The 14,717-nt window shown below is 38.6% G+C and overlaps 1 protein-coding gene across 2 annotated transcripts in view; it reads left to right on the top strand.

Annotated features, from left to right (window-relative positions):
• The first annotated feature begins 889 nt into the window (after positions 1–889).
• INPP4B (inositol polyphosphate-4-phosphatase type II B) overlaps positions 890–14,717 on the top strand; it is a 251,431-nt gene continuing 237,603 nt past the window's right edge. For both annotated transcript variants that reach the window (XM_090288092.1, XM_090288091.1), the window contains exons 1-2: positions 890–1,091; positions 3,146–3,190. In XM_090288092.1, the coding sequence (XP_090144218.1) occupies positions 1,001–1,091; positions 3,146–3,190 (136 nt within the window). In that variant the 5' untranslated portion in view covers positions 890–1,000. The remainder of the gene's footprint in view (positions 1,092–3,145; positions 3,191–14,717) is intronic.

Raw genomic sequence — 14,717 nt, 5'->3', positions numbered from 1 at the left:
CAGACTCTGTTGCTGCTATCTCATTAAAAAGTATTGGGTAGACATTTAAAGATTTTTTATACATTTTAATTCAACTGGTCACTTGACTTAAAACTACATTGATTTTTTTTTCTAATTCGTTCTTGGTCATACATATCACGTTCAATATGAGAATGAATTTGAAACTCTTTGAGACTGTCTGTAGCACAGAGTATTACATTCTTGGAGGGGCTTTCTTTCCCCCACGCTAATTTTCATCATTTTGTTGTTGCTTTCATTTCCCCTTGAGCTTTATCTTTTAGGGATTATTATTCATGCTTTTCAGCATCTACCTCGATCATTAAGCAATTAAACCTTTGTCGGGCAGAGCAGTAAGAGACTTTGTGGCTAATGATGAGGTTGGAAACTGCCCTGCACAACCTGTTGGCTCATCTTGGAAGAAGAGTGTCCTGCCAAATTATCTTTATGTGCTCATGAATAATGTCCTAACAAGGATGGCTGGAGAGATGACCATAAAGGGCAGTTCTAATGGAAAGAGTGAGAGTAATATTCACCTTGGTAGAACATTATAACGCCTCTACAAGATGTTATCTGTGCTTGCTGCTAAATTGGGTACATTTAAGTTAGCAGCCCCTGTAGCTATCTGCTATTTTACAGAATGAACTAGGAAAGAAAGAATATACCTTTCAGGATTTAGAATTCCTCATATGACCATAAAATAATTGCAGAAAAGATACCCATTTAACCCAGAGTTCCTGGTACATTAAGCAGGAGGGTTGGTCTTGAATGCAGAAGTGGTATAAGCAGGCAGGAAGTGATGATAGTCTCTACCCACCTTCTTAGTTTTAGATTGAACTTTGAAGTAACCAAAATTTTTGCTGTTGATGTTTCCTAAATGCAGAATTTCAGAGTGGGATATCAGTTCTTTAGTGTGAAGATACATCGATATTAAACCAAGAATCATTGGCAGTGACGTTTGGGCACAAAAAATTGGAAAATTACACGACTGTGAAGGTTGATCATGGAAATCAAAGAGGAAGGAGCATCAGAGGAAGGCCAGCACTTTCTTCCCACACCCCAGGCAAATGACACCGGGGACTTTCAGTTGACACGTAAGTACGTGTGTGCCTCTCCTTGGGACCCTCTGACAATGCACATTGAGTCCACCAAACACACACATGTACGTGTACTCCCAGAAACTGGGGTTCCAACAAATGGCATGAGATTAACTAACTTTTTTCCTTTGCACTACTCATTTTGGTGGTGTGAGTCTATGAAATGCTTCTTTTTTTTATTTTTGAGAGAGAGAGGAAGTGGGGGAGAGAGAGAGAGAGACTTGTTGTTCCATTTATTTATGCATCCATTGGTTGCTTCTTGTGTGCACCCTGACCAGAGATCAAACCTGCAACCTTTATGCATGGGGACAATGCTCTAACGAACTGAGCTACCCAGCCGGGACTGCTTCTTTATCTCTTCTCATCTTCTATGAGATAGATGATAGTCCAGGACATCATTAAACATCAAATGGTGGAATCAAAATTCTTGCATGGGTATTAAGACACTAACAAATACTTTTTTAAGTACACCTTCTATTTAGCTTCTGTATAATCTCATGTGGAATGGTTTTTTGGAACATAGATATTTTCTCTCTAAAACCAAAGAGATGTCACTGGAAAGCATTAGGGCAAAACGGTCACATTGCTGTCACTGCCCTACCTTAGAGCAACGAGTCACATACACAGAGCAAGCTTAGAGATTTGGGCACAATTTACATCCGAACATTGCCGTTGGAATTTGTGTTACTCGCATAATTAAAATTGTTGGAAGACTTTTATGTTTCTCATATTTAAAATTCTAGGGTTTAGGTTTAATTATTTAGCATGAATTGTGTCTTTTTCTTTTCTTTTCAGAAGGTTCCTGTTGCCCAGTTATTAACACTGGCAAATGTATGCCTAACCTCTCACTTAATTTACACTATAAAAATAATCTTTAGAAAACTGTACTGAATACATTTTTTTGAGAAATTTGGTTGTCAGAGTTTACAGCAGAGTTCATTGTTAGTAACCTTTAAAAAAATCCACACTGTTGGAAATGCACAAAGGCCTACCTAAATGATTGTCATTCTGACCTCTGTTGGAAAATATACAATTGTTAACCACAGCATTATTAAATGTCAGCAGGAGAAAAAAATAAAATGGTTACCATGCAAACACTGAACTCTTTAAGTAAAAAAAAAAAAAGAATGATTTTTATACAAAGAGGTGGTTCTAACAATATATTAGTGACCAGATGCTATTAAATTTAAATTGTATCAGATGAATCCACCAGTAAAAATAAGCAAGGAAAGGATTTGTATAAAATCTTATACTTGCTCCCAAATGGTTTACTTTTCCATAAATTTAGTTTCGTTTCTTTGGCCACCCATGAGTGGTAATGAATGGCATCCAGTCCTCAGGAAACCTCTGTACCGTGTGTGGTCTTCAGGCATGCAGCTGCCATGTTATCGCTTCTCACAGCCTGGTACCTTTAACCATCTGTGTTCCCATTTCCTTACCTTTGTCTTCAGACTCACTTTCCCTTCCAATTCATCCTAAATCATTGACCATGTTACACGATTTTGGAAAAATCTCCAGCAAACGAAATAGAGGCATTTAATAGAATGTTGATTTGAGCTATCAGTAAGTTGATAGTAGTATAACCACTATCATGATATCCTTTATAACCTAACTAGAGATATCCCTTTAATTAATAATTTAGTATGTATAGCAGATTGGAGTAATTTGGAAAAAATTCTCTATATGGAAGAGTACTTTGGAGAGTTCATCCCTCTTAGAAGGTTCCACCCTTTCTACATGCATCCAAAAGAAACACAGTTGGAAAAAGTTTTATGTTTGTCACACCTTGCAAAAAACAATATTTCTGAGATTCTTTATGGCCATGGAGCTAAACAGATCAGTCAAATCTTTAGTCATAGCTAATTCTGCTACAAACATTATGTCCTCCCATGAGAACCCACTGCTCATAAGTCTGATTATTTGAGTGTATTTATTCTGCCCAATAATGTGTCAATATATTCTGGGCAGGGTGAAACATAGCAATATTCAGTGGCATATTTTTGATAATGAGTTAAATATCTTTAATCTGAATTCTTACCATTTAATTATAGGTATTCAGAAGTCACCAAATGAACCACAGTTGGAATTCATCCTTGGTAAGAAATCCCATCTTGTTTATATCAATAAATAGAATAATTTGTATATGAAGTTTTGCACATTGTAGGTGCATTATTTATATCATTATATATTTTGCAATCTTTTATGAATATTGTTCTATAAAAATTTTTTTTCATAAGGTAAGTGCTGTTTTCCTAAATTTTACGTAAAGAATCTGAGCCAAGGACTAAGTGGGTTCCCTACTCCAAAGACATAAGGTTTAGTGGTGACAAAGGTGAGCCTCTCAACCAAGTCTGGGGACCACTCATTCTCAGACAGTGACTGGGTTTTGTTGCTAATCAACGTTTCTGGAAATCTGTGTGTCTACTTATTTACTCCTTGGGCTGGAGACGGACCCAATGCGGACTTTTTCTTTGTTTTCCTTTATGGGACTTACAAGGTTCTTGCTCTGTCAGTCTCACTCAAAAATATCTTTTTACTCTTCCATCTTGAACATGGAATTATGCTTTTGTTTTGAGGCATAACTTATTGGGAAAATAATTATATACATATATATATATCGTTTTAATAGTTTGCTTTCTCTTTCTAATAGACTTTGTTTTAAGAGCAGTTTTAGGTTCACTGCAACATAAATTAGAAAGTGTAGAGATTTCCCATATACCCCCTACCTCCACAAATGTATAGCCTCCCTCATTTTCAACATCCCTTGCTAGAGTGGTACATGTGTTATAGTTGATGAACCTACACTGACTCATCATCATCACCCAAAGTCCATAGGTTACATTAAGATTCCCCTTTGGTATTACACATCCTATGGGTTTCCATCATTATTGTATCATACAGAGTATTTTACTGCCTTCAAAATCCTCTGTGCTCTAGCTAATCATTCTTCTTTCTCCCCTAATCCCTGGCGATCACTGATCTTTTTTTACCATCTCCATAGTTTTGCTTTCTTCAGAAGGTCAAACAATTAGAATCATAAAGTATGAAACCCTCTCGGGTTGGCTTCTTTTACTTTATTATATTGCATTTAAGTTTCCTCTATCTATTTCCATGCCTTGATAGCTCATTTCTTTTTAACACTGAATGATATTCCATTTTCTGGATGTATTTACCCATTTGCCTTCCGAAGGACATCTTGGTTTCTTCCAAGTTTTGGCAAATATGAATAAAGCTGCTATAAACATCTCGTGCAAGTTTTTGTGTAGACGTAACTTTTCAACACCTTTGGGTAAATGCCAAGGGACTCAATTAGTGGATGATATGGTAAGAGTATATTTAGTTTTGTAAGAATTGTCACACTGTCTTCCAAAGTGACTATATACCATTTCACATTCCCAGCAATATATGAGTTCCTGTTACTCCACAGCCTCACCAGCATTTAGTATTGTCAGTATTCTTGATTTTGATATTACTTATTTTAAATACTTAATTTTTATTACATATGTAGCTAAAAAGTGTCGTAAGTTAAGGATTCTAGATCTTTTTTCTTTTCTTAAGTATTGAGAAACAGAAACGTAAAAACTCAAGAAACTTCTGTGGTTAATACTAATAAAGTTATACTTTTTTTCCCTCCAGAGTTCTCAGACATAGAACGAACTCATTTTCAGAAAGGGAGCTAAGGAGCTAAAGAGGCCTAGGCATCTCTTGACTCGCTGACTGTAACTTTTACTCCTTGAGTCTTTATCTAGCCATTTTTTATTTTTAATGAAAAAAAAAACAATTCTTTTACATTTTTGACAGGACATCTGAAAAGTGAAGATTTGTTTGAGTGATTGAGTGTATTTCAAAGCACAGATAAAGCCTGCTTATTTGCGTCCTGGAGAACAGGGGCAATCTGAAGGAGGAAGAAGCAATTGGAGTAGAGGATGTTAGATACACCTGGTGGCCAACTTTCAAGAGACAGCATGTCTGGGCCAAGTACTCGTCTTCTATATTAATTAGAGCCATCTGTCTTGTTCAAAGACCTAACTATGCTATTTGTTTTGAAAGTCTAGTCAAGGTCAGTAGCAATGCTGTTACCACTGATTTTTCTGGTTTTGGATCATAGATCTAAGAGATGAGCAGTGACAAGAATTGATTCATAATAATCATCCTCCCATAAAAAAAAAGAAAAAGAAACTTCAGATGTCTTTTTTATATTTATTCAAAAAAAATACACTAGTTCTTAGTAAGAGATCTTTTTATTTTATCACAGAGCAAGAAATGCCTAGCAATTAAACAGAAGAAAGTTATTTATAGTCTTCAGGGAATTGAATTGTTGAAATCTTCGTTCTGTCTCTTAGCACTTTAAGATCCTCAACTGTGTTATTTCTTTAAAAAAAAAACAAAACAAAAAACACTTTTAAACTACTCTTTCAAGGACACTATAGGTTTTACCGTGTATTTTTATCACTTTTTTCCTTCAACACTTCACCTGTTATATAATTAATTTCATTTCATAAGGAGTTATGAGAGGATAACAGTTACTTAAGTATTTCTATCATTGTTGAAGAATGTATATATTTATTTAATTAGAAAAACCCCTTAAATTCTTAAAACAAATATAAAAATTTTAGCAAAAAAAATAGAATAAATAAGGTAGGGAGATTTTTCCACTTAATTTTCCAACTAAATTTTTGATATTTTGTTCTTGAGTCTTTACCAAAATACTCAAATAAATTGAGAATTCCAGTAGTTTTGGTTTTTTGCATTTAGAAAACAGCCGTGCTAATTTTGCTAGGCGTCATATTGCTTTGAATGTTATTTTCTATCGAGGATTTATTTCTGCCTTGTCTGTATGCCACTGTAAAATCACTCTCTTGCTGAGGTTGCCCTGCTAAATCTTTGTTTGACCAAATGAGGTAGGAGGTGCTTAGTCAATTGAGCAAGCTAATTGGCTGAAAATATCTTGCTATCACAAGATAAGGATGTACTAAGAAAATGAGTATCTTATGTCCATTTTCAACTGCATTTCTAAGGCTTGGGTGCACTGAACTGATATAATTCACCCTACAACTGCAATTGGGCTTCCATATATCTTCCCTTGCCCCTGGCTGGTTTGGCTCAGTGGATTGAGCGTCGGCCTGCGAGCTAAGTGTCGCTGGTTCGATCTTCCAGTCAGGGCACATCAGAGAAGGAAAACTCTGATTCCAAAAAACCTCCGCTGCCTTGCGGCATACCTCTTCAGGGGAAAGGCTAAGGGAGTAAACCCCGACAGAAAATCCGGAGCCGGAGTCCCTAAGGCGGTTTGACGTTGTAGTCAACACCGGCAACTCCTGCGGCGCACCTGAAGCCAAGCTGTATTGACTCCGTCTTTCCCTTGGACCTTCAGCTGCGAAGAGAGGGGGGGTCTGCTGCATGGGCAACAGCAGACCCTCCATATCACCCCGCCCAGGCTCTGTAGCTTCAGCTTCACTGGACAGGACACTCCAGCGTCATCGCAAGATGTCGATTCAACACGGGAGGAGACAGATACCGTGTCACTCCCGAGTCGGACTGCACAACCATTCTCGGTGGTGCAGATAGACTCTTAAGAAGCTACACCATCGTCTCTCGAGACAGACGGCTGCCGACGATATCTTCCCTTGTTTCATTTGAGTGTATGGAAGCCCTGTTTTTTTTTCACAAAGGGAGAAATAATTAAAAACCCCGGAGAATGCTTATTTTCATTTTAACAAAGCTGTCGTTTAAGAAGAGAAATCATTTCTTAAAACCTGGATGGATTTCTTTCCTGAAACCATTGTTGAAAATGTATGGAGAAGACTAATGTTGACAATGATATAAAAGAAATTTCTATGAACTCTTTCTCAAGTTTATCCCCCTGATTATGTTTATAATGTTTATTGTCCTGTGCCTCCATTTACTATCTCCAGGGTCAATAGAATGTTTATAGGAATGTGTTTTCATATTTTATATGGACACCACATATATCACAAATTCAGAACAACAGGCACTAATGTGATGTGTACCATCCCAGAGTCCAATGATTAAAATTCAGTTTTATCACAGTATGTCATGGTATAATGACAAGATGTCCTTATGTAGTTTACTGCAAACATTAGAGTGGCTTTAAATAAGGAGAGGTTATCCTCTTTGGTTGTTAAGGCTTTGTCCAGGAAAATACTGATTCTACGCACTCTATTGTCTTGGATCACATATCACATTAGGTGTACTGATTTTGGATTTTGGACATAGAGCCTCTTCTAATGGCTCAGGTAGAAGGAGAGTCATGTAAATCATAAGATTGGTTTCCTGTCTTCAGAATTTGAAAATGTATATTGAAATGTGCCCAAATTGATGAGCTACACAAAAGTCTCATCTCTTTACAGTCGCAATTTTTATAGCTTGTTGGAGCCTTCATTAACCTGCGTGTCAGGTCCATTTATACTTTATGAATTCCTATACATCAGCATTTCTTTTATATGTTTCTCTGAAAGAGAAGACTCTTCGGAGGCCAAACTTACCAATTCTCCTGTGTTCGCACTTCTACGTCTGCTGGTCTGTGTTCTATAAATGATTATAAAGCTCTGGCTTGTTTAAAGCTCCAGTGGGAGAGTGGATTTTAGGATAACTTCTTTAGAATTTTTACCCTTTACATGGTATGCAGGGCCAGCTAAAGGGACTACCAAGCGCAGAGGTATATTTTCATATTTAATCTATTGATAGAAATATTACTTCTTCATACAAGCGGCTAGATAATCTTCAAGCAACAAGAGAGGCAACTGCTAAGAATTATACAAGGCCTGTGCTGGTGCTATTTTCAAGCCTCAGTATAAATCTATTGCCGTCTTCTTGATCCACAGAGTGTGATACTTTCCTTACCAAACATGGCACTCCATTGAACAATAGTTTTGGGGACACCTTCTAACAATAAGGCGTTGTGTCAAGTGTCGAGAGGGTGAGGTAATAGCACAGTAAGAGCTACCATTTTTTGAGCATCTTACTATATGCTTACCTCCTTAAAAATAGGAGAATTTGTTTCCTTCACCAAACTCTACAAGTTAATGACTAACAATTACTGAGATTTATTGAGAGCTTAGTTGCTCACCATACATGGTTTTATATTATTTTTACATAAATTAATTATGTTAATTTTCATTATGAGATCATTGCTCTGTTATCATCCTTGTTTTATAGGAAAAGAAACTTAGACCTGAAGAGGTAAAGTAATGACCCCAAATTTGAACTAGGAGATCTGAATAAAGAGCATGCTCTCCCATATTATCTGTACCCGAGAGATGAAAATCTAAGATTCCTAATGGTCAACTTCCCAGAGATCTGATGGAAGTTGAGGGACAGTCAGGACCCAAACTGAGCTGTTTCTGATTATGAAACTCCTGCTTTTGACCTTCAGGCTGGTTCCCCTCCTTATTGATCTCTGCATCCCGAGGATTTTCAGGAGGGGGTGAGACATACAACTGTAAGGCCAGGCAGATTGTGATCAGGCAAAATACAGGAACTATGAAAAGGTGGCACAAGCAATGATTAAATATAACTGTGGTGTCAGACACAACAGCTCAGAGGGGGTGGCCTTTGGACCAGGCTTGGAAGGACGAGCAGGATTTTAATTCGTTTTAAAAGGAGCACAAGGGACAATTTAAGCAAAGGGTGTAACTAAATCCATGAAACAAAATCCTAGAGCTCATTTTCCAAGTTGATGCGTTTCATGCTCATTTACATTTCCCTCTTTATTACTTCTAATCCCACTCTATAAATAAATTAAGTCTCTAGAAATCCTCTCATAATATCTTATAACCATTGCACACATATTAGGAATTTGTTTTAAAATTCGAAGTGAACGCGAGTTCTTAAATATTGTCTTATGGCTAACAAATTGTGTGTAAGCATCAGGAAGAATTCACTGAGTCTTGCTGGCATTGGGGCTGAGCTAGATCAACTCAGATGAGGCTCTGGCCGTGCTGAGCTAGACGCTGCTGACTCCGTAGTCATGCTGTGTCCCTGACAATCACCTACCTGTGCACGGTTTGCACACATGAGAGTCATCCCACTGTATCTGCGTCTGAGCTATCTTAGTTCTGACAGCATCGGGCAAGTAGCAGGTAATAAAGCTGTCTCTTGGAATCTGCGGGGTATCGGTTCCAGGATCCCCTTGGATACCAGCATCCGTGGATGCTCAGTTCCTTATGTCAAGTAGTGGAGGACGATGCATACCATTGGCTCTCCGCAGATTCCCAGCCCCAGATGGAAAACACTGTTTTTGATCCAAGGCTGGTTAAATTCACAGGTGCAAAAACTGCTGACATTGGAGGGCAGGCTGTACTTTTGAGAAGATAATTTTCAAAACAACCATTTATCAACAACACAACAATAAAAATAATAGACAACTAATAGAAATGTATTTGCATTTCATGCTCAGGTTTGAATTTAGAATCTGAATGGGGAGGTGATATAACTCACAAGCTAACGATGGGAGTGGAAAGCCGATCACTAGGATTGGAATACTGTCTTTGTTACTTCCTAGCCACGTGGCCTTAGAAAAATTACACAATGTCTCTGAATTTCTGTTTTCTTACCTGTAGGATGGGAAGGATCTCCATATCTAACTTATAAAGTTCTTATTAAGATTAAATGAGGTAATATACATAAAGCACTTAAACTGGTAGCTGACATGCACTTAATGATTGGTTAACCTTTATTGCTTTGAATAAAACATTGGTTGGATCACTTCATCACACTCAGTGAGTACTCCCTGGAGCAGAGGGTCTTGACATTGCGTTTTTGTGCATAACAATTGCTATCACTTATGAACAGGTATTAGGCTGTGCCCTTTTCACATTTTATCTCTGCTCCTACAACAGACTTCCCACTATTCATGTTTCACAGATGAATTCAGTCACTTGCCCAAGGGCGTATGGGTAGGAAGTGGCGGAATATAGATTTTTTAACTCCAAAGGCCATGTTCTTTGTGGTTGGTTATTAAAAGTACAGGAACAGGAAAGGGAAGGCAATAAAAAGTTATCTAAGACCTGCATAATGTTTTTGTACTGCTGTAATAATTAGAGATTTAATTGAAAGAAGAGAAAACGAACCAATTAGACCAATTAGGTCTGTCCCGTGGGTTGTGGTTTGTAGGGACTCACGATTTAAGGTGCGCAACAGATTGGAACCTAGTCTATTCACCTTGACCCTGGTCTACATTCTGGCTTGGCAACTCTTCAGGAGGCTGAGATCCCTGACATTGGTTAGCATATGAGCTACCAAACTGCTCTTCTTTTTGCTTCCTTTTTGCCTCTACTGTATCATTTCACTGAGTTCTGCTTTGATAAATTATGTCTGTTCTCCTTGTCAAATTTCTTTCTGAGTAATATATCATAGAGCTTGTAATTAAAAAAGGTCTTGGACCGGGTTTAACTTCACAGGGCTAAATTGATTGTTCCACATAGGTTTAACAAATTATTTGTTAGAGTTTATTTTTTTTTAATGTTCACCTTCTAATTTCTTTAGTTGTATCTTTCACCCATGATCAACACAGCCCATCCAGTTTCTGTGCGATTTACCTCCTCGCCTTCTCCCCTCCGTTGTCTAGTTACCGAGGGCGTGGCTTGGAGCCGCCGCTGCAGCATTTGTTGCCGTGTGTGGGTCATTGAGGAATCAGGACCACCCAGGCCCTTTGTTCATTAGGTGACTGTGCTTTGTGTAAAGTCAAAAGCCACTGAGGTTATGATGTTGCCGTCTGTGTGGCCGAGATTTGTCAGCCAGCCTTCTTGGCGAGGAGATGGCATCCTAATATACCCGAGGCCACCTGCGAACCCTGCTGTGGGGAAGAGAAGAGACCTAGGAGAGCGGAGCACAGGACTTCAGAAAAGCCCTTCTCATTTCTATTGTACAAAACAGTCTCTTCCCCAAAGCGTCTTACTTGGGCTGTGACCTTTCGCAGCTGGCAGAGTTGGCGCTGTCTCCATTTCACAACAAAGATTCTGCCTCTGAACGGGGTTAAGGGATTTGCCTGCAGTTGAGGTGACTTGCCTAGTAGGAGAAAGCCCCAGGCTTTTCAAGTGCTCTGCCCCTTATTCCTGCGTGACCTCTGCCAATGACAGAGGTGGCAGAAGTCAGTATGAGCAAAAAAGGCATCCCAAGTCAAAACTTGTCCAATTTAGAACATACATTTTATCCCAATACTCAAAAAAACTTAAACACGCTCTTCCTTGCTCTTACTTGGGTGACATAGGGCAAACGTAAGTGTTCAGTTACAGTCATGGGCCTCTGTTTCCAAAATGTGTAACTCTTGCCCTCATTTTTCCATGGAGGCCCCTACTCCCATTTTCATCTGACTAGTAGGTATCTCCACTGGCTCATCTAGGAGGTAGTTTAAACTGAAATAAGTTAAAACCTGATTTTTGGATGCCCATTTCTGTCCTTCAAAACATTTTATTCCCCCTTGATGCCCATCTCTGTAAAATACATCACCATCCATTCAGTTACGCAAATCCCCAAGCTGTAAATCTTTCTTGATTCTTCTTTTTCCCAAACTTCACATCAAATCCATCACGTTCTGTAATTTCTGTGTTGAAAAACTATTCTGAATTGGAGCACCTCTCTCCGTTGCCACTGCTACCGTTCAGTTCTAAGCCACTGTCAGCTCTTACCTGGGCCACTGAAGGCAAGTTAGGGATGTCCTTCTGGGTTTCCTTGCGTCTGCTCTTGCCCCTGCATAGTCCCTTTCTGCCATAAGAGCCAAAAACAATCTTTTAAAAATATAAATGTGATTGCTTCACTTCCCTAGTTAAAATCGTCCATCGGCTTCCATTTCCCTTAGCATAAAGGGATACCTTTCCGCATTGTACCAGGATCTTGAGCACAGCATTCTCACCTAGTCCGTGCCCATCTTCCAGCTCACTGTGCATCGATTGCATTGGTCTTCTTCTTGCTCATCAAACAGGCCACGCCTTTGAGTCTCTGCATTTGTTGCTGCCCCCCAACCCCCACGCTGGCTCCTTGGTATGTTTAGGTCACAGTTCAAAGTTACCTCGTCCGAGAAGCTTTTGCTGGTCTACGCTCCCCCCGAATTCTCGATTCAACCACCCTGTTTAAAATTCCCACTAAATTATTTTTTTGAAAACTTCATGTCCCACTAGATTATAAGCTCCATAAAATAGTGAACTTGTGTTCTTGTTCACTGCTATGGAACTGTCACAGAGAATCATGTTGGGCACGTTTAGGCAGTCCATAAATATTCATGAACTGAATATTTCCATGCATGGATGCCTTTGCTTTGTTCCTCTCATATTTCTCTATAAAATAAATGCATATATGTAGATATGCCTTTGAAATGTTTTCTACTTATTACTAATACAGTTGCTTGTAAAAAGCTATTTATTTTAAATTTCTCAAGGAATTCAATTATTTAACTATTGATATTTTGTTGTAAGTTATATTAGGAAGGATAGAACCTTGCAGCCCTTCAGGTTCTCCTAGGGAGAGCCGACAGGAAGAATCAAGCCTAAGCTGAGCTGAACAAATGAGTTCTGGAGCTAGACTGCACAGCTAACGATTGTTTCTCTGTGCAGAATCTTACACCCAAAATTCTTCACACAGTAACTTTAAGATTTCTGTATTAGAACAGTATCAGGAATCTTGTTACGGAGATGCTCTTGAGAACATACATACACAGATAGTAAGAAACATAGCAGATAACTAAAATGGTAGCAGTGAACTGGGGTCCAGAGATTGGAGGTCACATTTCAGCCCATTGTGTGTAGCCCTGAGAGAAGGCAGTATGAGGGCAGTGTTTGAGAGCTTGGGCGGAGCTGCCATCCTGAGAGCATTTGAATCCTGATGCTGCTGCTGGCTACCTGTGCAACCCTGAATGATCTGCCTTTCTGGGCTGCTTTTGTGGGTTCAGTGGAGTAGTGTACTTAAGCACTAAGAATGGTGTCAGGTGCGTGTGTGACCTCTTAATGCTATTATTCCAATTATTATCTTGGGTTAATTCCTTATCCTCTCAAACTCTGATTCCCTACCTGTAAATTCTGGATAATAATAGCTATTTCATAGGGTGTTTAAACTAATATATATGAAAACGAGAAGTACTTTATTAATGCATTATTTGGAATTTAATACATCGTTATTTCCACATATTTAATTGGATCTTCTCAAGCACTCAGTGGGAATAACTATAATCATCATCCCCATTTCCAGATGAGGATACTGAGACTCCATGACAGATTTGAAGTCACCCAGGCAGGACTGTAATCTACGACGCTGATCCTTTTGGGTGTTCACTACACAGAGCAAGTGGGAGTTGCCATGGAGGCTTTAAGAGAGAAGGCGTCTCTTACTCTCGTCTTACCTCGTCTACCACGCATGTCCTGGAAGAGCTGAGAATGTGGTTCTTTACTTGAATTTGGGTAGTATAATCTACTTCCCCTTTGTTCTGAAACTTCCTGTGTAGCTAGGGCTCTGAAGCATTTTTCTATTTCCCTAGCAGGCTCTCTGCTGAGCTTTGGGTTTCAACTGCTCTCCTTGGAGATCCCAAATATTCTGAGACATGCTCTGCATTCCCTTCAAACTCAGATTCTCATAGAAGCACTCTCTCCCACTTTCAAGTTATCTAATCTATGTGGTTTCGACAGAGTGTTGAACTAGTGGCTTGTGCTCTGCCCTCCAGCGAGCCCACGTTTGTTTTCTCACCTACAGACTCACTCATCGTCCTCCTCTTGGCTCCTGTCTCCTGGATCACTAGTCATTTCTAGCTTCAGCTTATCTGTACCAACCTTGTTTCGTTTCCTGTGAGTCAGCCACCCCATGATGGAAGAAGTGACACCCTAAAGCCCTGTATTGAACATGAATACCGAGATCTTTCTCTTTTCTACAGGACAATCACATATACGACTGACTCAAGAGTCTCAAGAAGAACAGGAGTTATTATCTTTTTCAAATTCTTCAATACTTGTCCTCCCTCAAAGAATGATCTAGATGGAGACAATAAAATGAGAGACTAATTATCCTCTCAGAACCATCTATTACTCCTATTCTTTTTTCTCCCCTTATTTTCTACTCCACTTAGGGCTTTGATTTAATTTTTTCAATTAACTTGTAAAATATTTGGCAGTAGAGGGACAGCAATTTCATAAAAAGCAATTAATAATTCCACATATAATCACTAAACCCAATACATTTATAGGAAAAAAAATTACTGAAATTTTTAAAGTTACCTTAAGGAACAATCTTCTAAAATTTAAGCTCTTATGTGATATATATATTATATGTAGACATATATATAAACACACATGTATATATATATACATATATATGTGTATATATATATATATATATATATAAACAATGCAATTCCTCTAAAACATTTTGGCTTCAGAAAGCATGCCTAAAAACTGCTTCAGTCAGGACTGGGTAAAACCCAGACCATGAATCAGTGTATTGTGCATGAAGTCATCCAGATTGAGTAACTGCTCTCTGGATTGCTTACTATTAATACTTCCTGTCCAAACAAATGGACCTCAGATTCCCTCAATAAAGTCTCAACCCCTGAAGGCAACATTCCAGGCTCCTGTTTCCTTTATTCTTTCTCAAACTCCCAAACACTTCCAAGTCATCATTTTGTAT

The sequence above is a fragment of the Furipterus horrens genome, unplaced genomic scaffold (assembly GCF_987537825.1).
Source record: "Furipterus horrens unplaced genomic scaffold, mFurHor1.1.pri manual_scaffold_10, whole genome shotgun sequence".
NCBI lineage: Eukaryota > Metazoa > Chordata > Mammalia > Chiroptera > Furipteridae > Furipterus > Furipterus horrens.
Note: the sequence above shows the minus strand (reverse complement) of the source record. Positions and strands in the feature narration are given on the sequence as shown.